Source organism: Drosophila nasuta, chromosome X (assembly GCF_023558535.2).
Source record: "Drosophila nasuta strain 15112-1781.00 chromosome X, ASM2355853v1, whole genome shotgun sequence".
Taxonomy (NCBI): domain Eukaryota; kingdom Metazoa; phylum Arthropoda; class Insecta; order Diptera; family Drosophilidae; genus Drosophila; species Drosophila nasuta.
The window spans coordinates 28,568,636-28,592,538 of NC_083459.1; the positions used below are offsets into that span (position 1 = coordinate 28,568,636).

Genomic DNA, 23,903 nt, shown 5'->3' on the forward strand with positions numbered 1-23,903 from the left:
TTTAATTGATGACATTCAAAATATATCAAATTGACAGCAAAAGTAATTGTGCTATATAAATATGATATATTTTAAGAATAATACCGCAATATTTTACTTTTATTCGGGTATCTCACAGTCGAGCACACTCGACTGCAGCTTTCCTACTTATTTTTATAATATTTTAAGCTTTTTATGTACTCAGTTCATAAATAATAAATAATTGCTTAATTTGATATCTTTTGAGCTGTCTCCCAAGTGCTTTTAACCATTTACACGACTCATTTAAAAATCCATTATGCCTGTATTATTTCTTCACTTCTCACACAACTGAGCATAATTCGAATTTACAACTCTCAAATCTCAGTTCTCAGTTCTCATCAGTTTGAATTTGAATTCTTGCAAAATGAAAAAAAAAGATGCCAAGTACAATTTTTGTACTTTTGTTAGGGCATTAAAAGGTCGTCGTTAGATGGCCAAAGTGGCAATTACGCCTTTGTGTCGTGATGAATGACGCATGTGGCAACGCGAAGTTGTTGTTGTTGCTGTTGCCATGTATTCGCATATAGTATCTTAATACGAGTATCTTTTGCATCTATCAGATACATCAGCAAGCAGTAAAAAATAAAATCAAATGTATGGCAGTTGTTGTTGCTGTTGTTGCTGCTGTGATTACATTTTCAATTTAGTTAGTTTCCCAGGCGCATTTGCATGAGAGAATCAAGAATCAAGAATCAAGAATCGAGAATCGAGCGACTGCAACTGCGAGGCATCAAATCGAATGATGATGAGATTTGAATAGTTAATCACTGACCATTGGCCACTGGGCAGAAGTCGCCGTAGAAGCAGCAACAGCAACAACAGCAGCCGCAGTTAATCGTTTGTGTTGCATGTGGCATGTTGCATGTGTTGCTCCAAATCTGTGGCAGAATTCCTAAGCTTAACTTATTCTCATTGACGTTCTAAGCGCAGTGTTCATGTGGTTGCTGCTGCTTGTTGCTTGTTGGTGTTGGTTGTCTGCCATGTTTCATGTTGCTGGCAGAGATCATTAGACAGCACAGCAGTCAGTCAGTTAGTCATTCACTCAGTTAGTCATTCATTTGAGCAGCATCGCTGCTTTTGACCAATGCAACTTTCCACGCAGCTGCAACCATTTGCTGGTTGCTCGCTTGCTTTGGCTTATACAATCGCAATTTCATCATAACGGTACGCTCTTTAGCCACAAATCAAATTAGTTCAGTCAAATTCAGAAATTCATTAAGTTGTACAAGAAAGAGAGAGAGAGAGAGAGAGAAGTTGAGCAGCAGCAGATGAAGAAATCAAGTTCATGAAAATTTTCAATTTCAATTTCAGTTCAGACGCTGTCAAAGACTCGTGTTTTTTTTCTCGTTTTTTTCTCGTTTTTTTGGTGGCAACTCCCACGCTGTGCGCTGAAACGAGCCCACAAAAATGGCCAAGAAGCAGCAGCAAAAGGTAAAAGAAGAAGAGCAGCAGCAACGATGAAAAAAAAGGTTGCCCCAAAAGGCGGCCAGCCATGGAAATTGTCTGCGGGCTGCCAAAGTTGCAAAGGTAGTAGGTAGCTCGCTACGTGTGTGTGTGTGTGTGTGTGTGTGTGTGTTGCATGTATTGTTGTTGCTGTTGTTGCTTTTGTTGTTGTTGTTACTTCCACTTGGTTTGGGGCGTGCAACGTTTTGTTTGCTTTGCTTTCATTTGCTTTCTACGTGCGCGAACTTAGTGAAAGTGATACCCAGCACACACACACACACACGCATACAGCACACACACTCACACACACTCAAGCAGTGACAACAACAGCAATTTGTACGAACAAGAAACGAAAAACAACTGAGCAACTGAACAACTGAACAACTTTATGCTTTGTGTGTGCGCCGTAAAAATCATCCAATAATAATAATAAATTATAATAATAACAGTTATAATTTTCAACTTGGACATGGCATGCACAATTGCTGTTTTGTTGTTGCCCGCTCCTTTTGTTGTAACAAATTGGCCATCAACGCCTCGTCCATTGCGGCAACAATATCGAATTGTTTGCGCTGACCACGAGTGGAGCGCGGGGGGAAGAGAGAAGAGAGGAGAGAAGAGAGAAAAAAGGCAACAAGTAAGAAAGCTAAGAGTGGAGTGTGCTCGACTGTGAGATAACATAATTTACCAAATAAATATACTACAAAAATACTAGAAGTGTACCAAAACTATATTTGGTATATATATTCAAAAGGAGGTATTTTTATTAAAATATACCACATATAGTAAATATACTACAAAAATACTAAACATTTGTCAACAACTGTATTTGGTATACACATTCAAAATGTGGCCTTATTCTTAAAATATACCAAATTAATATACCACAAAAATACCAAAAATACACCGATAACTATAGTTGGTATGTTGATGAGGTACTCGCGGTACTCCATTTGAATAAATGCACTGCTGTATTAAAATATACCAAATTAATATACCACAAAAATACTAAAAATATACCGAAAGCTATAGTTGGTATGTTGATGAGATACTCGCTATCCATTTGAATAAATGCACTGCGGTATTAAAATATACCAAATTAATATACCGCAAAAATACTAAAATATATCAATGGTTACATTTGGTATATTGCCATTTAACTACATTTTAAATATACCGTAAAAGACAAAATACTAAAAATATACCAACGGTTATATTTGGTATATTAATATAGTACTACGTACAAAATATACTAGATTATCAACCGAGTTGCTTCGGTGCCACAAAGTTATAATACCCTTCTACCCTATGGGTAAGGGGTATAAAAAAATAGACAAACAAAAAGCGAAAGCTTTTGTCTGACGTCCACAAGGCAGGTCAACAAGGCCAAGGCAAGAAAGAGGGAGAAAAACAAAAATTGATAAGGGCAGCTGGAAATGGAGAGAGAGAGAGAGAAGGAGAGGAGGGAAGTATGCTTGCCTTTTTGGCCAAATGCGAATGCGAACGCAGGTGAAATGTTAATTGCATGTGAATTGAATGCGACGCGCTAATCACTCAATTAGTGTCTCTCTCTCTCTCTCTCTCTCTCGCTCGCTTCGAACTGGTTCAATGAACTGTGAACCTCATTTTTGTTCGCACTTTGCGCTAAACTGACACAATTGATGCACATTAGCTCAACGAGAGAAGAAAGTTCAAATGCAGCGACCGACAAACATACAAAAATATCATCGGTCAATATTAATATTGGTATTTTATGATCATACTTTAGCTGGTCACACTTAATCATGTGCGGAAATCATTTAAATATTATATGTATATAAAAAATAAAATGCAAAAAAATCAAATAAAATCTTATTAGTTACATAAAAAGCTAGCAGCACAAATCAATTAAAAACTGAAATAAGCAAAAGAAATGATCTTAGCTTAGGTAGAGTTAGGATTAAGCTTCTAAGGACAGTTGCCAACAAAATGAAATTCCTAAAATAGTTCAAATGGAAATTTGAAAATCAAAATTCGAAAATTTGGAATATATTCGAATATACTAAATATTGCTTTCGGTATATTTTAGTCTTCTTGTCAGCACATTAAACTGGCATATTTTGAAATTAATAATATATTCGACTATTGTACAAGTACTATATCAATATACCAAATATAGCCTTCGGTATATTTTCAGTATTTTTGTCAGTGCATATTTTAAGAATAATTCTTCACTGTTTTGCTTTTATTGCCCAAAATGTACCAACTATAGTCCTCGGTATATTTGCAGTAGTTTTATATACCAAATATAGCCTTCGGTATATTTTCAGTATTTTTGTCAGTGCATATTTTAAGAATAATACTTCACTGTTTTGCTTTTATTGCCCAAAAAAAATCCTTTATCGATGTACCAACTATAGCCCTCGGTATATTTGCAGTAGTTTTATATACCAAATATAGTCTTCGGTATATTTTCAGTATTTTTGTCAGTGCATATTTTAAGAATAATACTTCACTGTTTTGCTTTTATTGCCCAAAAATACTTTATCGATGTACCAACTATAGCCCTCGGTATATTTGCAGTAGTTTTATATACCAAATATAGTCTTCAGTATATCTTAGTATTTTTGTTAGTATATTATCTTTGCATATTTCTTTATTACTTAATTCTTTCTTTATTTATTATAATTTCTTTATTTATATAGCCAAAAATATAAGCCAAAGTCTTTTTGGCTTTTACAGCAACTGCAACTAATTTGGCTACTCAATAAAAAACAAGTGCAAGCGCACACTTTAATTGAGTAAAGTTAGAGTACAACTTGCTGCATGATTTCAAAGAATTCCTTGAGCTTATATAAATGCATTTTTAACTGGAATTTAAGCAAAAGACTTGGCTCAACTTTAATAAGCAGTTGTTTGCCTGGCATTGTTGTGGTTGTTGTTGTTGGCTGTTGGCTGTTGTTGACTGTTGCAACTGCAGTTTGGCCACTTGTTGTCATAAGTAAGCTGTGTTTGGCCATTGCACAGCACTTTCTACTTTCTGGCCCAAGCCCAAGACGGAGACAGAGACAGAGACAGAGATAGAGAGTTAAATAGGCAATTCACAATTGCATTCGCATGGCGACAACAATTTGCGTATGGCGGTTAATTTCATTTTAAATGCACAACAATGCGAGAGAAATGCACACTTAATTGTCTGAGAAGAAGATGTAAGACGAAGAGGAGGAGAAGATAGGAAGAAGAGGGGGAAAGAAGAAAGGGGAAAGACTCTCTTTGAGTAGCTGTAAATGGGCCTCGACCAATGTCGTGTGAATTTGTCAGCTTGCGTTTTGAGGGTCTCACTACCGAGCTAATTAGAGAAGAAGATTGAGGCATCAAGATAGTCAAGCAGATATTAGGCTCAAATTTCAGTAGATGTAAAGTAAGAGGGGAGAAGAGAAGTGGGGGAGAAGAGACGAGTAGTGTAATGTAGTTGGCGTCATGCGCTGATTGCTCAACGCCCACGCTTCGGCAACTGTTGCTGCTGTTGCTGCTGTGGTACTCAGCTCTTCCTCTTCCTCTGCCATTCCCTTTCTTCAATTACGAAATTGAAAAGTGCAAGTGCGCCACAAATGGGATGGCAACACAAACATTTGCCTTTACCTCAACTTCAGCTTCAGCTTCAGCTTCAACTGCTGCCTGATGACCCAATTGTGATAGTTCGAGGCGAGTGAAAAGCGCAGCGTGTCCAAAAAAAAAAACAAAAAGCGAAGCAATGCAAAGCAAAGCGCCCATTAAGAAAAGGTTTTCCCTTTTCTTTCTTTGCTTTTCACTCCACACACACACACACACACAGTCAGCGAGGCAAAGAGATGGAGAGATGGTCTCGGGGACAATCTCGGTCTAGTCGAGAAAAGCCGCAATGATTCATGGGTCAACTAATTTTCGTTAGTTTCGTGCTGAGACGCAACAAATCGCTGTAAGTAAGCGTGCAATGACCACCACATACCCTGTACTTGCGATAGCGTAGAGTTTGCCCAGTTGACTGTCACTTAATTTATACGAATTTGTATAGAGAGTGATTGAAAAGTTGATTGAAAATTTTGATAAGATTAACAACATTACACTTATTTTTTCTAAAATCGGTTAATATCTTCTCAAATCTTAATTTAAGAACTTTTCGATCTTCCAAAAAATACTGACACAAGATTTTGCGTCGTTTTAAGATTCAAAAATTTTCTTTTAAGATTAAAAAGATCTCAAATTGAAGAATTTTGTTCATGTTTAAGAATAAACCTTCTTAGTTTAGTGTCGACATTATATAATCTTGAATCTGTATACAGCTATTAGAATTCCAAATAAAGTTCATACAAATTTTATTAAAAAACGACTCAAGATTGATTGCACTAAGAATTTGCTAAATTGTAAACATTAGTTTTTGGAATATTTATGACATTAATTACAACTAATAAATCAGCACATAATGATCCACAAAAAAACTCAATAGTCTGAAATTTAAATTCAAATATATTTTTTACATTTTTCTACTCTTCCGCTGCTTTCTCCTTACTTTTTTATTCTTTAATTATTCATTATATATTTTTTCCTATTCTTACGCAGTTTTTCTACTTCTTTCTTGTAGGTCAAATATTTATATTTTCAATATATATTACTTCGAAATTTTCTCAAGTTCTTTGTTGCACTTCAAGCTACCCACTTGAGTTTGTGCGTTTAGTTACAGGGTGTAGGAAAAAAAACAATTTCTAAAGCTGCCGCTGTCTTTGTTCGCCTTCTCAGCGCTGCTCTCCCGCTGCTTTTGTCAAATAAGAAACGGTTTAAACCGTTAGCCTATCAGCGCTCATAATGCTCATAATGATGACGCTGCTCGTCGTTCTTGCTGTTGTTGTTGTTGTAGCTGCTGTTGTTGTTGCCGTTTGAGGCTGATTGGTTTTGGATTTACATAAATTGGCGCGTTGCTTCACTTGGCCGGTTTTTGAGAATTTCATTTTAAGCCGCAGCAACTTCTTGAGGCAGACGCTGCCTGACCCAGTTAGCAGCTGCCACGTTGCTGTTGTTGTTGGTTGCTGGTTTGCTGCTTGCTGGTTGTTGTGCAGTTCTTGTTGCTGGCGGGCAAAAAATTAGTGGCAGCTCGTTAAAAGTGATTTCGCAAGTGACTTTGCAATGGATGCGCCCGCCTTGTTGTACAACAACAACAACAAAAAATTGCTAGTTAGCAGCAGAGCCAGCAAGTTCGTTGCCTAAGTCTTTTGATTTGTACTTCCGCTCAAGTTCATTGTAGTTGTTGCTGCTTGCAGAATTGAGACATCAGCAACATGTTGTTGTTGTTGATTGTTGTTTAGTTGTCGATGTCCAGCTAAAAGCTGTTAAGCGTATTAAATCAACATGCGCTGACTTGTCTTGACTTGGCTTTTATGTAACGGTAAGTAGCAGCAACAACAACAGCAACAGCAACACCGACAGCAACGCAGACAATAATAAATTTTCTAGCTCTAAACAGTTACATAAAACGATGACAAGCTTGCTCCAGACATAGACATAGAATCAACAGCAGCAACCAGCAACAACAGCAACCACTAAGCAACAACAATAATAATAATCAGCACAGCCAAGCAACATCTTTCAAGTCATTGGGTCTCAAGCACACAAGTGCTGACAAGGTCTCTGAGAATCGGCGAGAGAATCAGAATCACAGAATCACAGAATCACAGAATCACAATCAGAATCAGACAAGACAAGCGCAAGTCTCTTCCATATAACAGGTTCGATAAGATTTTTGCGGCACTTTGTTTTTTGCTGCTGTTGCGGCTGCAAAGGAAATGCTTGCCCGCTAAACCAAAGCAAGGCCAAGCAACGGCAACTTGCGACAGCAGCAGCAGCAGCAGCAGCATCCAATAGCAATCGACGACATTGACCAAGCAACAAACGATGCTGCTGCTGCTGCTGCTGCTGTGGAGTTGTTGTTTGCCAGTTGACCGCATTCCGCGACGAGACAACAAATCAATGTGCAAGCGCAGAAAGAAAGGTGTTGCCAGCCAACAGCAGCAGCAACAGTTGGTCCTGCTAGACATAAACTGGGTCAAGACGAGCCCAAATGCAGCGAGAACAACAACAGCAACAGCAGCAGCAGCAGCAACTATAGCTGCAACAACAACCACAACTACAGCAGCAGCAGCAACTTTGGCCACAATAACAACCACAGCTACAGAAGCAACAGCAGCAACAACTATAGCTGCAATAACAATTGCAACTACAACAGCAACCACAGCAGCAACAGCCACTGCGAAACACCTGCAACAACCGGGGGCAAGCTTTGGCTTTGGCTTTGACTGACTTTGCGGCTCGTGCGCTCTGTGTGTATGTGTGTGTGTGTGTGTGTGTGTGTTGGTTGCGAGAAGCGTTCTCATTGCAGTCGCTAATTTTGTGTGTGTGTGTTGCTGCCATTTTTTTTTTCGTTTGTTCGTTTTGCATTTATTTTTGGTTTGTGCCTAATTTGTTGCACACGCTGCCAAGAATTTTTCCACATTTTTGTTGCTGCCGCTTTTTATGGCATTTTTGTGGTTGCGCAGAATTTTTCGTGTGGTTGTTTGTTTTCTTCTTTTTATTTGCTTAATCGTTTTTAATGGGACAGGGCGCAAAAAACGCATTAAAAACTATGCTTGACAAAATGATGACGAAAGAGAAAAATGGACGGGGAATTTAAATAAATCAAAAGTGCTTCTAGCTGTTGCTGTTGCTGTTGTTGCGTGCCTTTCTCCAAAGACAAAGTTCAAGAAATGTGTTGTCAACGCGTCGCTATGCAAATGAAGAGTAGCAACAACAACAACAACAACAACGCTCAACCTTTGCTTAGAGAGAGAGAAAATTAGAAGCAGTTTAGCAGTCAGTGGGCAGCTCGACGCTTTTATTATGGAAAATTTCACTTTAGTAACATTTTTGTTGCCCATTATTATTGTTGTTCTCGTGCTGCCGCTGCTGCTGTTGCTGTTGTGTTGTTGCTAGCGTGCCTGGATTATAAAATATGCTGCTTTAACTTCTTTGCTGTTGCTGCTGCTGCTTCTTTTGTTGCTGTTGTGCTGCTTGCTGTTTGCTGGCATTCCAATTGCTCGATATTTACCGCTAGACAGTTGCCGCTGGCCACAATAGCAGCAGCAACATTATGAAATCAACTTGATATAGAGCTTGTTGTTGTTGTTGCTGCTGCTGTTGGTGGCTGGACAACGGTGCAACAAGCAACAATTGGCCATATGTGCGGCAAGTGTTGCTGTTGCTTTGGCTGCTGTTTATTGATTGGAAGTGCAGCGTCATCATCAGCACACACTTCCGATTGTTTGGGATTAGCCAAGTCGAGAGAGTCAATGAACTCCTTGTGTGTGTGTGTGTGTGTGTGTGTGTGTGTGTGTGTGTGTGTGTGTGTGTGTGTGTGTGTTAACATGATTATCATAATGATAATGATAATGTTCGATGATTTGCTTTTAGCTTTTCGCTTTGCTAATGATCATTTGTTTGGCTTCGCCAAGCAGCAACAACTCGCAAGTTGCAAGTTGCAAGTCCATGTCCGCAATTAGCTGCAGCTCAAACCAACAACAAACAACGTCCAAACCAAAAAAAAGGCAACGTCCTAGGCGCCCGTAATCTATGGCAAATTGTTATTGTTATGGCCAAGCGCGTTCTTTATTTTCGCCTGACTACCACACAAAAAAACAAAAACAAACAAAAAAACACTTAACAGCTGTGGACGAAGCTGAGCTGTAGGCTCAAAAAACAAATGGGCTTGGCTTTCACCCACATGAGCAACATTCTTCTGTCTTTTGTCTGTCTCTCTCTGTCTCTCTTTCTGCCATGTGGGCGTCTCTTCTATTTTGCCTTTACACTTGGCGCAATCTTTGTCGTCTTTCTTTTTTTTTTTTGCGCTACCTGTCGCCGTCCCGTCCACGTGAAAGTTGCTGCCAAAGCGTAATCTAAACTTAACTCTCTCGACTTGTCTGCGCGATCTCGTTTTATATGCTACATATAACGTAATACGATATACGATGATATTCCCCCAGTGACCTTATTGGTTGCCAGCTTCCCCAACTCTGCAACAAGAACATCAACGTGATACTTGGCACACTTGCCACACTTGATGGCTCTTGCTCTCCACTTGCCACATCAAATGTGTCATCAAGCACAAGAGGCAATCATGATTTTCAAAGTTCAACAAGATCTGAGCAAGATTTCTTTAGATTAGCAGAGAGAGAGAGAGAGAGAGAGATGTTTTAGATTTTAGATTAACTGAAAATAGCAAAGTAGATTAATTTCAGAATTATACGAAATTAATATAAAAAAATACTAAAATATACCAAAGACTATATTTGGTATACTTCTATACTATTACGTACAAAATAAATGCTAGGAAAGATTTCTTCTATTTTACGATTATACTTAATGAATAAACCAAAAAATACTAAAATATACCGAATACTATATTTGGTATATCAATATTCTATTAACTGAAATAAACCAAAGTAAATTCATCCCATAAAGATATCGTGGAAAGATTGAAAAACTTGAAACACCACTCGGATATTATACGAGAAAGATTTCTTCGAATATCTGAGTAAGATTTTTGACAATGTACTGAATATCAAACTGAAATCTTCTTATCCCTTCTTATAACATCCTTCTACCCTAGAAGACTTCAAAATTTGTAGATTAGAAGCAAATTAATGTTCAGCTTTTGAGTTGTAAAAAAATTGCAAACAAATAAAGTATTTTCAATGCTTGTTAAAAATAGAGATAAACAAATTTCCAAGTGTGCATTTTATATTCAAAAAGAGGTTTGCACTTTATATTCAATAAAAGAATTCCACTACAAAAGCAAAATGTGATATGGCCGAGTTCACGATTTCAATTTCGAGTTCAAATTTTTATAACAGTTAAGCAATGAATTCTGCCGCTTTGAGATTTAATCGCAAAGTGAACTGTTATTTATGTCAATGTTAAAATATCGTGAGCGTATCGAATAAAGCCCTAATGAGTTGAGCTCTTTAAATAGCGATATTTCATTTTGGTAAGCGGGGGGAAAGGGGGGAAAACTGAACTAACAACAAGTTGTTAGCTTTGCGCTTGGCTTTTTTTTTTATGTTTTTGTGGCGCATTTGGCAGTCAATTTTTAAGGCAATTGCAACAGAGAGCAAAAACCAAAAAAAGCAATAGCAAAATCATTTTGTGGGCCAGTGACGAAACGCACAACACACTAACACACACATAGCACTAAAAGCACGCACACACAAGCGCTTAAAGTTATTAACAAAGGCAATTATTTATAACAATTTCGATGGAGTTTGCTCTGTGGCATTGATGTTTGGCTGGCTGGCTGGCAAAACGAGTCGTGAATCAGGTGGCTGCCAATTGTTGCCAGCAATTTCAAAATGGCAACAGCAGAAATTACAACAACAACAACAACAACAACAACAACAGCAGCAGCAGCAGCCAGGTGGCAACAACAACAACAACAACAGCGAACAATAAATGAGCAACGCGTCGCACATTCATTATAATTAATTAAATTAAAAAAGCGCATAAATTCTGTCGTCCACATATTTTTTTTTTTTCTGTTTTCTTTCCTTTTCAGTTGTCATTTAAATGCGCTACTAATAGCAAACAATTTCATTTATTTATTAGACGTTAGTTTCACTTTCCGAGCATTTCACTGCGACACACATTACAAATTTCTCACACACACACACACACACACAGCACCTGGCAAATGAATGACTTAGGCAACAAACGCGAAAGTTATCAAAAGCCCACCTGCCTCTGTCTCTCTCTTTCCCTCTCTCTACCTCTGTTGAACTGCAGCCGACAGCAATTCCAATAATGAGAATCTCATACAAATAAGCTGCACCCAAAAAAAGTATATATATATATATGTATAAACAACAACAAATCAAGCATAGAAATTGTTCATTGAACGCTTTTGAATCCATATGTGGGTTGCGCTTCTCTGAGTAATTGCTATTGTTTGCGCCTTGTTGTTGTTGTTGATAGTTCAAAACTTTCGCAGTTCATCCCACTCTGACTAATCTCTGAGAATCTTAACAGCACAAATAAATATTGCATCATCTGAGCAAATAAAACCGATGTCAAGTACCCAAAAAGCAGCTTTCTCTGTAATTTACATATTTGCCAAAAAATAAAAATAAAATAATGTCAGCCAACAGCTGCTGTAAAGTGACTAAGGCCCTCAGCTTTTCTAGTTTGGAAATTGTGATTGTGAGAGAGTTTTTTTTTGAAGAGAATTTTTACTACAATTTTTTATACTTGTATTTAGTAGTAAAGTTTGCTAATCTCTAAAAATTTAATTTCTAAAGAGAGGTTTTCTAAAGTTTTGTATATTAAGTGGTAAATATTCTTAAAGTATTTTTTAAGAGAATTTTTAATATTTTCTAATCTAAAAATTAATATAATATTTATATTTCACTACTACTATTTATAAAAATAGAAAAATAGTTACTCAATTACTCAAAACTTTTTTGTAACAAAAATGAGTTCTTATTAAATGTTTATATTCATTTAACATATTAAATACAACTTTATAAATTTAATGGGATTTATTCTTTTTTTCTTATGTCAAATTTATAATTCCAAGTTTTATTGTAATTGGAAAACCTTATTTTATTTTTTATCAATTTGAGTTGACATAGAAAATTAAATAAGTTATACCAATTTCAACGAAATTTATTTAATTTCAATTGTTCCAAACTTTTTCAACAGCAACAAAAACTTTATAATATTTGCTTATACTTTAACAGAAATAAGAGGCCAATTATTCTTCACTTTTCAATGCATTTCTTCACTAATGATGTCAAGTGTCTACACTAAACCAGAAGAACTTCTAATTGGGGCCAATTAGCAGTTAATCGAGCTACTTAAATCGAACACATAACATTCGATATCATTTCAGCAATAAAAGTGTCATCAATAACCAGAATTCGACTCGCTTTTGATCTCAATTTAAGAATTTCCATGTTCGCTATCAGATTTCGCGCCTCATCTAGGCTAGGCTAAAAAGAGCATTTCACTAATCCCAATCCCAATCCCAATTCCAATCCTAATTCCAATTTCAGTGCCAATTGCAGAGCGAGTTCTGCTCTAACGGTTGCATGCATTCAAGTTATAGTTGCAGTCGAGGTCTATTTTTATACTCGGATTCGGGTTTGAGTTGCTTGGCTTCACAATCTGGTATATTTTGTAGGCTATGGTATATATTGATATACTTTAAATGTGGTACTATATTGATATAACAAATTTATATCGCTAATTTTTAGTATTTTGTTCAGTATATTAATTTGGTATATTTTTATAAATATTGTTTTGTGATGTAAATTGTTATTTTTTTGTAGTCGGGACTGTGTTGCATTGCAGGACAATCTGGTATATTTTCTACGCTATGGTATACTTTGTACCCTATGGTATATTTAGAATGTAGTATATTGATATATTGTATATATCAATGGTATATTTGGAATGTATATACATACTTGCAAATATAGTCTTTGGTATATTTCGTTATTTATGCAGTATATTAATTTGGTATAATTTTGGTATATTTATATTTTGTAATTTGGTATATTTTTATAAATATTGTTTTGCGATGTATATTGTTATTTTGTTGTAGTCGAGTCTGTGTTGCTTTGCTGGACAATCTGGTATATTTTCTACGCTATGGTATATTTTGTACCCTATGGTAAATTTAGAATGTAGTATATTGATATATTGTATATACCAATGATATATTTGGAATGTATATACATACTTGCAAATATAGTCTTTGGTATATTTCGGTATTTATGCAGTATATTAATTTGGTATAATTTTGGTATATTTGTATATGATATATTTTATACTAGATGGTATAATTTGAATGAAGTGCTATTTTTCATATTTTAGTATTTTTTCAATATACTAATTCGGTATATTTTTGGTATGTTGGTATAAGGAATATTTTGAAATCGATGGCATATTTTGAATGTAATAATATATCTTTTTATTTTAGTATATATTCAGTATATTAATTTGGTATATTTTTGGTATATTGATATATAATATATTTTGTGCTCAATGGTATATTCTTAATGTAATAATATATCTTTTTATTTTAGTATATTTTCAGTATATTAATTTGGTATGTTTATGTTTTTATTCTAAATAGTTTGCAGATACCTTCGACTGTAGCTTTCTGACTTGTTCTTTTCAATCTTTTGTGGTTAGTCGTACTTTATAACAACGATCTTGAATAAAATGCACTAAAGATAATTTCTATCAATCGTCGACAGTATTTTGTGTGTGTTTTGAGGCAACTGGCAAGGCCATTTTGACAAAACGCAGCTCAGCTTGCGCAAGCTGTTCACTGGCTCATTTCCATTTTAATGCCGCACTCCACACACATGCACACACTTCCACTCCCTCAACATTGGAGACTCGACTCCTACGTGCCAAGCACTTGATGAAGATTGCACCTCAAAAGCAAGAGAGAGAAACAAAAAAGAAAAACAAATTCGAAATTGCGTAAAAATGTGAGGCCAAACATATTATTGAAGGGGCATTCGAGTGGTGACAAATTGCGCAAAACTTTGTGACATTTGCCCTCCCCCCCAAACACCGAAAAAAAAAACCAAAAAAAATGTACATACTCTTTGTTGATTATCGCACAGCAATCAAATTCATTAAATCGACTTTATCGCTGCGATTGCGGCAATAATCTCATCATAATTAAAGTCACTTGATGTTTGCTTTTGGGATTATGTATTCTGACTTTAATGGGATTTAGGCAAAGCCGTAAAAAGTGTCGCCTCCCACGCTACGCTATAAAAGAGCTTTGATAATCAATAAAGTGTTGCATCATTTAGTTAAATGACTAACGATTCTGAGAGTTTCCTCAGTCTGTGACAATAAAAAAGTAAAAGTCAAGTCTTGTTATGGTTTTCCTTTTTTTTTTTCTCTCTCTTGTTGTGTCTAGTGAAGTGCGTGATTTAGCCGCCCACAAAGCAGCCAGAGGCAGGCAGAGGCAGGCAGGCAAATCAGTTGGTGGCTTCCTCAATGTGGATTTCCTTGTTTCTATTATATAAGGGCAGCTGCGACTTGTTTTTGGGATTTGCCCAATGCAAACCGCAAACACAGAGAGAGAGAAAAACAAGCAGCGAAAAATGTTTGCACGCATGCGCGCACAGTGTGCCACGCCCCCAAACAAAAACTATCTCTCAGGCATTGTGTGTGGTTTACTGTGGTTGCAGCAACATCAGCAGCAAATGAGCCAAGCAAAAGCCAACGACATGGGCATCATAATAGCAAGATACAAACTCGAAACTCGTAAGTTATGTATCTCATAGATACGAGCATCTTTTGCGGATAGTTATGCTTGATTTTTTTTTCGCATTGCAATTAAACGCCGTGCTTCCGCAATGCGCCACAGCGTGCATTAGCCCAACGACGACGATGATAATGATCATGAATGAACAACACAAGCAGCATCATTATCATTAAACAACAACAAACATTAGATATGCACATGAATGCTATAGAATTTCACTTATGAAAAGCAAAATGAGCAAAAGAAAGCGCTTCTCGCTTCTCATTATTATTACTCAATCAACATTTATTTCAAACAACAACAACAACATTATTATAATTGCAACTTAACTATAGAATTTGATTTTCAATGCAAACGAAAGTTTGCTTTAATTATTACTTCATCTGTTTTTTTAACAACATTATTATAATTGCAATTTCGCAGCAGACTTTTCAACATGATTTCTAATGCAAATGAAAATGATTTATTTATCATAAAATTTACTGTTCATTATTCATAAATATCAAAGAGAATTTCTACATAACTTGTAGCTTTAAGTATTTCTGTTATTATCTAAATATTATTGTTGAAAATATATTAATCATTATTTAAATTATAATATAATATAATAATATCTAATGTGAAAAGCTAAAGCCAAGTTCTTTACTTGTAATTTTTACTCAATAAATGAATTTCAATAAATTTCTGGTATATTTGCTTTGGCTGACAATCTGGTATATTTTTAATGTATATCAATATACCAAACTTAGCTTGTTGGTATAGTAAAAGTATTTAAAAGTCGACAATCTGGTATATTTTGAATAAAGAACTAGACCAATATACCAAGTATAACCTTTGGTATATTTTTAGTTTCTTTACGGTATATTCATTTGGTATATTTTAAAATGTATACCTGTATACATAAAAACTGCATTTTTTTAACTTGTTTGTCGATGTATTTGTTAACAAAATAAAGTCTTTTAATTATAGTTATTACTTAAGCTGTTTATTTTATAATGCTGCAATTAAACTACATAATTTGTATACATTTTAAAATGTTTCTCAATATTTATGGGCTATTAATAATTCATAAAAATACCATTATATTTGTAATTCAACTAAAGAATTTCTAATTGGTTAGCAGCTCATTTCTTGAATGCAAAAGAAAGTCTTGTCTTTTAACATTACACATTTGCCATTTATTGTTGTGCACAACACATTATTATTATGTTTATTATCATAACTCGAACTCAACTAAACTTGAACATCATCAAATAAAGATACAAAAAGAAAGGAAAAAACTTGCTTGGTAATGCGCATAAAACTGTTCATGAAAATATTAATGAACTGTCAACAACGACAACAACGACAACAACAGCAACAAGACAACAATTGCCACTTTTGGACTACACATAAATTTCGGGATGGCTCAACAGCGATCATTACTATATATATATATACATATATATAAGACTATAAGACAACGTAATGCTCATTATGAGAGAAGTGTTGCTGGCCCACAATTTGCCAGCATTGTCACCATTTCTCCAACTCGTTGTTTGCATTGCACTTTTACTTTTCTTATTGTCAACACTATGAAATACAATTGTGAAAATACATATACAAATACAACTACATATACAATATATATTAAAAACTTTCCCATTTGTCCAAGAGACAGCAAGCAACGCAAAAAAACACAAAATAAATAAATAAAAATACCAACTTAACGTCAACACGTTGTGAAATTTTTGTTCGTAGTTGCCAAGAGACGATCGTAAATTTTATTTTAATTTCTTAGACAATTTCTTTAGTCTCTGGAAAGTCTCTTAAGCTAGGGTTTTCCTGCTTGTTGTTTTTGATTTGTAATTTAAATTAATGTTTTTTTCCTTTTTGGGTTTTCTTTTATACATTCCCACAAAGAAAAAATATGCGTTTGCCTAACGGTGCAACGCATCTTGTCTGATAAGGCGACGCATCTCCCAAAAGAAGATACGGGCCCCCAAAAAAAATAAACGAAGACGACAAAAATTGAAGAATTGCTGTTTCATCAAGAAACGAATTGAGTCGTAACTCTGTCGAAGCAGAAGAAACAAAAGCTTCACATTGGCTAACAGTAAAAGTGACCGAGGCGAAACAAAAAGAATTATAAAAATTAAAAACAGTCAACCTCTCGGTTGTTCTGTTCTCTGTGTTCTTTTGTTCTCAAGTTCATTGTGAACCTGCTTTGTTGTAACTGTAACCCAACCTTGCTGCACGTGGCAGCAACAGCAGCAACATTCGGTTTGGTAATTGGAGACAAGAACGGCACAACAGGTTGCTTTTGCTGCTTTGGTTGCTGCTCTGGTTACTCGCCGCTGGCAGGTGACGTTGCCACGTGCAGCAGCAACAGCAACAGCAGCCAACAAGTTTGTTGCCTAAGTCTTTTGTGTGATTGTGTGACACATTTGGCGCTCACATTTGCTGGCGCTATTTTTGCTTGCTGACCCAAACAAACATCCGTTTCCTGCGGTCAACATTCGCTCGCTGACCACGCCCATCAGCTGACCAACACCGCCCAACGGCTCACATGTAAACAAGTTGTACAGTAAGGATTACCACAAAAAGAAAAGAAATAGTTATTGAACTCTTTTAAAACGCTATGTTGGAAATCGCAAATTCTTGAAATTATAATTATCGATTTTTTGAAATAGCTAAAATAGTCGATGTCTTATTTGAAGTTCTTTCTTTTATGCTTAGGATGTGTGGAAACCAATCAAAAACAAGTAAGAAAGCTTCACTGTGAGGTACTCATATAAAATATACCAAAGGCCATATTTCGTATATCGATATACCAAATTGTCAGCCAAAGCAGCTTAAACTTGTAAATAACTTCTTCAATTTTAATATGATCAGAATAAAAAATACTTTACTTATTAAAAATTCCAGACTTTAATATTACAAACAATTTGTATAGAATAGAGAGTACGACAATTTCAGAAATTTGCTGTGTTTTTTCTTGATAGTTCTTGAAAGTTGAAAAAAAGTTGAACTAAACATATTTTCTTTGTCAATAAATGTAATTAACTAAAGAATGATTCATTGTACCCCAGAAATAGAGCTGAGAAAGTTTGATATAAAATACCAAAATAGTTAAATAGTATATTTTGTTTGAAGTTTGTTGATTTAAGGCACTTGATTAAAGTAAAGTTCTTGGTATACCATATAAAAATGAAATTTTATAAACTAATATTAGAGTTTAGTTTAATTGTAGGCAACTAATTTTTATTTAATGCTATTCAAGTTTTCTTGACATGACAATTTTTAGCCTACAAATTGAATTCCAAGCTGCCAAAAAAAAAAGGGAAAAACAAAAATAATTTAAGTAGTCAAAGTTTTCTTTCCACGGTGTTGACGGCAAGGTCGCTTAGGGCGCCTTAGGCGATGTTTACTGTATGCGAGTGCTTACGGTATATATACATACACATGTGTACACACTCATGCATATGCATATGGGAATTGTTGTCAGTTGTGTTAATGGATCGACCGTTCGTTCGTTCGTTCGTTCCTTCGCTTGTTCGTTGGTTCGTTCATTCGGTTTGTCGCGCGTATCCCACGAAACAATTAACGAGCACAAAAGCTGACCGATATAAACGGCGAGCGGGCAACAACAGCAACAACAAGAACCAGAGCAAAAGCTGACCAGTTGCCGGCACTTGACTTGAAGCTGGACTTTTAGCTGTTGTTGTTGTTGTTGTTGTTGGTGGTGTTTGCTTTATGAACGTGGGAAAAAGCGCATAAGCTGCGCGTTTGCTTTTGTTTTAAAGAGAACCGGAAATCAAAAAATTGAAAAAAAAAATACGAGCGACAAAAATTGTATGCAAAAATTTCAAAAGGTGCGCCCCGAAAAAAACAAGCAGACAACAGCAACAACAACAACAACAACAACGACAATAACAAGAGTCAAATGGGTGATGAATAAAGTAAAGTAAACAGCGCAGCAGCAGCAGACAAAAACCAAAAACCGAGAGAAAATTTGTTTGCTTTGCTGCTGTTGTTGTTGTTGTTGGTGGTTTTTTTTGCTCGTTTCATGTGCTTTTTCGTCTTTCGTCTTTCGCTTGACACACTCACCTATATTCTGCGCCTGCGCTTGTGCTTGCGCTGCTGACGCCAACAGCAGCAACAGCAGCAGCGTCGACAGCGGCGACTGCGTGCGTTGCATTTTGTCGCTCACTCGCAACGTCCTCAATGTGCGTTTGTCTCTGTGTGTGTGTGTGTGTGTGTTTGTTGGATTTTTGTTGCTGATCTCTTCAGCTTCAGCTGCTTACTTATTTTTTTCTTAATTTCTTTTTCGCTTTTCTTGTTTGTTTTGTTTTTTTTTTTTGGTTGGTTTTTGTTTCTCAGAATTTGCAATTTGTTTTCACACTTCCTTCTTTGCTTGGTTTCTTTTTGTTTTTCGTATTTTTTGTTGTTTACACGTTTGTTAATGAGCAAAAGTAATGAATGTGTTTTTCTTAAATTTCCACATGCCCACAGAAATAAAAAAAACTGTGAAACAAATACAATAACAATAACAAAAATAAATAAACCAGTACGGAAATTCAAAAAAGTTTGTGTCAGGATTAAAGCGCGCACAATAACAAAAATTATAAAAAAAATAATTAATTTACAAAAAACAAAAATAAATGCTAAACAACTTGAGTAGTTATTTCGCTATATATTTGTTTTTTTTTTATAACTTTTGCACATATAAATCGCGCACTATGCGCGTACCGTTATTCGCCGTTAGAAATTAAAACAGAAACGCAAAAAAAAAATAAAGTAGATAAGCATCCAAACTCAACGCGCCGCGATGCGCACAACTCCGTTCGCTTTGCGTTCAGCACGGCAACTGAATTGTGAATTCGTTCGCCAAGTCGAGCTTAAGGCGATGCCAACTACGACGATTACAACGACGAAAGACGAAGACGAAGACGAAGACGAAGCTCTCTCTCTCTCGACACGACACGACACGAAACGAAACGAAGACGCGACGCACGCGCACTCAAAACAAAAAAAAGTTCCGTCAAGAGGTTTCTTTCACTTTTCACGTAAGCACAGAGAGCATGCGCATTAGCTCTCTCTCTCTCTCGTTCTCTTTCTCTTTTGCTGCTCTCGTTGTAGCAGCTGTTATTATATATGTATTTGTTTTTTTTTTTGGGGACTTTAAAACGAACCGTCGTCTTGTGCAGCTTGAAAGCAACTGAAAGTTTGCGTCGTTGCGTTGTGCGTCTTGTAAGCTGTTCGACTGCATGCGTGCTCTGTCGACGTCGGCGTCGCAGTCGCCGTCGCAGCTGCGAGCACTTGCTGCGCTTTTGGCAAGTGCCAAAGCTCTTAAGCCGAAGCTTAGGGCTTTTGCGTTGCGTTGCTCTGCTGAGCTGAGCTGAGCTGCGCTGCGCTGCGTTCGCCTATCGATCAATGGCAAATTGTTGTTTGTTGTTGTTGCTATGGTTGCTGCTGGACAAGAAAGTTTTGTGCGCTGCTGCCACAAAACGGTAATAACAACTAATACAGGTTATGCAACTGTGGCAACTGTGGCAAGCTGGCATGCTGCACACGCTGCACCAAATTGCAGCCGCAGCACAAATAATTCTTCTGGCTTTTTGGCTCGCTGCTTGCTGGCATCTTGGACATTCATTGCCACACAAACAACGATGCCCCGTTGCACACAGGCATATTTGCATGCCACAAAACACACAGCCAGCAAACAAAGTAAGCCAAATGGTCAGCAAATTGGAGCAGACATCGGGAGCAAACAGTTTGCCACAGCAGCCACAATCCCGCTTGATTGTTCATCTCCTCTTCTTCCGCTCTTCATGGGTTTTTTTTTTTATTGGTCAGTCAACGCACAATTTGTGTGACACATGTGGGCCAAATGCAAAGCGAAGGCCCCAAAAGAATATGCTAAGCACACACACATACACACACACACACACACACACACACACACACACACACACACACACACACACACACACACACACACACACAGAGTTTTGTGACATCTGTGATTCCGATTCAAGTTCCTAGCAACATGTCCAAAACAAGTTAAACAACTGCGAGACTCAATTTTTGGTCTATGCGTCTGCTTCTTCTTTGGCTTCTTGACGATCCTTTTAAGGCAAGAATTTACGGCGATGTAAAGCCCTCCATTAAAGTGGTTGCTCAAACGATTTATCGAAAATCGCAGCACATTTTCAGTAAAAGGAATATTTAAAATATTTATGGAAATAAATAGAAAAAATATTCCTTATGGAGACGCCGGGAATTGAACCCGGGGCATCTCGCATGCGAAGCGAGCGCTCTACCACTGAGCTACGTCCCCACCCCTAAAATAATTAGTAATTTATTAGTACTTTAATTGAGCAAAGAATTACATGAATGTAATTAAAAAAACGAAAAAAATTCCTTTAACGCAAGATTATCTCTAGTAAATTGAACCAATTTGACATCATATTAATATTAATTAATGTAAATTTGATGGAAAAAAAGTGATACCTGGAGACGCCGGGAATTGAACCCGGGACATCTCGCATGCAAAGCGAGCGCTCTACCCCTGAGCTACGTCCCCCTCAAGGACAAATCTTCAGTGAGTTCGACGCGAATCAAAATATAGCTTTAAAGCTTTACTGACATTTTAATAAATGTATAATTTTTCATTTTAATAAATATATTAGATGAAATTCATAAATTTATTATGTTTATATTATATTTATATTAGATAATAATTAATTATTAAATAAAATCAAAGACAAAACTACGGGATCGATTTTTCGGGAAAGAATACTTCATTACAAGCTTAACAGATCTACATACATATGGTGAAGAGGAATAATATTATATAATATTTTGTTGGGGAATAAAAAAAATTCTTTACTACCTTAACGATCATATACGATTTTATGGGGTTAAAAATACCTTAGTTTTAACAACAGTTAAGTAAAGTAAATAGGCTATGAAATAAAATAAAGTTTGTAAAGAAAATGTATTTGTTAATTATAAACAAAAATAATAGTAGGAGTTTGAGTAGCACAGAAACTACTTTAGTTTTGACAACCGTAAAGTTAAGATGAAAGAGTATTAAATTAAATAAAGTATTGTTATTTATAGAATAGATCTATGTAGAAAATAAAAATAATAGTAGAAATTCAAAGTAAAGTGAAATAAAGTTGATGGATGATTAAATGAAATAAAGTGTTATACAAAACTTCTATGGTATTTATGGAATTGTCCTATAAAAAGAAAATTAAAATAATACTAGAAATTTTATTATCACAAAAAATACGTTAGATTAGTTAATTAAAACAAGTAAGAAAGTTACAGTCGAGTGTGCTCGACTGTGAGATACCCGCTACCCATTTTTAATAAAGGCAAAATATTGCGGTATCATTTTCAAAATATACCGAAAATACTAAAAAATACTAAAAATATACCAAATGGTATATTTGGTATATCGATATAGTACACCATTCAAAATATACCATAAACGGCACAATGTGCCAGATTGTCGGCCAAAGCAACTCAGACCCCTAGTAAGTAGGCGTTTTTCCCATACAAAAGTATTTCCTAAATAACTTCGACAATTTTTATCTGATCGCAACCAAATTTTCAGGAATCATAACTACTATAGTAATTATTGTATATACCAAAATTCGTAGCTCTAGCTTTAAAATTACACTTGTTATTCGATTTTTTTGATTTGCGGGGGCGGAAGTGGGCGTGGCAAAAATTTGAAACAAACTTGATCTGCGTGCAAACATAACAAATGCTGTCGAAAAAAAATTATAGCTCTATCTCTTATAGTCTCTGAGATCCAGTGTTTCATACGGACAGACGGACAGACGGACAGACACACAGACATACAGACACACAGACACACAGACGGACAGACGGACATGGCTAGATCGTCTCGGCTATTGATGCTGATCAAGAATATATATACTTTATAGGGTCGGAGATGCCTCCTTCTACCTGTTACATACATTTCCTGCCGGCACAAAGTTATAATACCCTTCTACCCTATGGGTAGCGGGTATAAAAAGTTGCTATCTACAAAATTGATTTATTACTCCTAGAGTAGTTTTAAAATTAAAATAAAAATAATAGTAGACAATTTATTAGCACAAATAATTCGTTAGTTTTGATAACCATAAAGTAAAGTTAATAGAAATCTTCTTTGTTATTTATAAAGTAGTTCTAAATAGAAAATTAAAATAATCGTAGAAATTTTATTAGCTCTGCATCTGCATCTGCTTTCAGATCTTGCGATTGAGTTATTGCAAAAGTGGAATTGTTCTAGACTATCGAGAGCATTACGACGATGACGATGACGATGACGATGATCGTTTGGTTACAGCTCTGTGAGTCTGCTAAACGTTGTCTTCGTTGTTGTTGTTGTTGCTGTTGTTGTTTTTGTTGTTGCTCTTCTCATTGATGTCGCTGTTGGTGATGTGCTTTACTTAGCCCGAGCTCTTGGGGGAATTGCTTTAGCGAATTGTCGTCACATTTTTGCGTGCTGTTTGTGCTTTTAACCCAGTTTAAAAATGCTGCAGCAGCAACAAAGAAAAACACACAAAAACACACACAAAAAAAAAAACAATGACAACGTTGCCGCAAGTGATGACAACGCGCAGAGCAACAACGGCAACAACAACAACAACAACGACAACATTGATTGCAACATTTTGTTGGCCAGCAGCAACTCATCAAGTTGTCCCAACTGTCAATAGAATTGGGCGCAGTCGCAGATGCAGACGCAGCAGCTGCTCCACTTAGTTTCAACTGTTTCAAACCTTCTTCTTCTTCTGCTTCTTCTTAAGTGCACATGTGGCGCCACCTGTCGCACAACAGCTTGAGGTTCTGAGTTCTGACCGGCACATTAATTAGCAACTGGATTCTAACTAGAGCTCAATTAAGTGTTCCATACCAATCGTTTTGTAATGGCAATGTTTCTTTTCCCATCGTTCCTCGCCTTGGACACTATTTTTTTTTTGGCGCTAGCTATTCAACGTGCATTAAAATTGTTTCTTCTCTAAAGCGGTTTCATTACGATAATTCCACATTTCAATTCCGAATGTTTCCATTCCGTTTTTAAACATTTTTTAATGGTGTT

General features: G+C 36.1%; 1 protein-coding gene and 2 non-coding genes across 4 annotated transcripts in view; all 3 read right to left on the minus strand.

The window, feature by feature from the left end:
• Positions 1-19,300, minus strand: part of LOC132795223 (uncharacterized) — a 42,312-nt gene extending 23,012 nt beyond the window's left edge. For both annotated transcript variants that reach the window (XM_060805817.1, XM_060805818.1), the window contains exon 1: positions 18,884-19,300. In XM_060805817.1, the coding sequence (XP_060661800.1) occupies positions 18,884-18,974 (91 nt within the window). In that variant the 5' untranslated portion in view covers positions 18,975-19,300. The remainder of the gene's footprint in view (positions 1-18,883) is intronic.
• A 1,744-nt stretch (positions 19,301-21,044) lies between these two features.
• Trnaa-cgc (transfer RNA alanine (anticodon CGC)) lies at positions 21,045-21,116 on the minus strand. The gene has a single exon. It is a non-coding gene; the product is annotated as a tRNA-Ala (tRNA).
• A 174-nt stretch (positions 21,117-21,290) lies between these two features.
• Trnaa-ugc (transfer RNA alanine (anticodon UGC)) lies at positions 21,291-21,362 on the minus strand. The gene has a single exon. It is a non-coding gene; the product is annotated as a tRNA-Ala (tRNA).
• Positions 21,363-23,903: the final 2,541 nt, after the last annotated feature.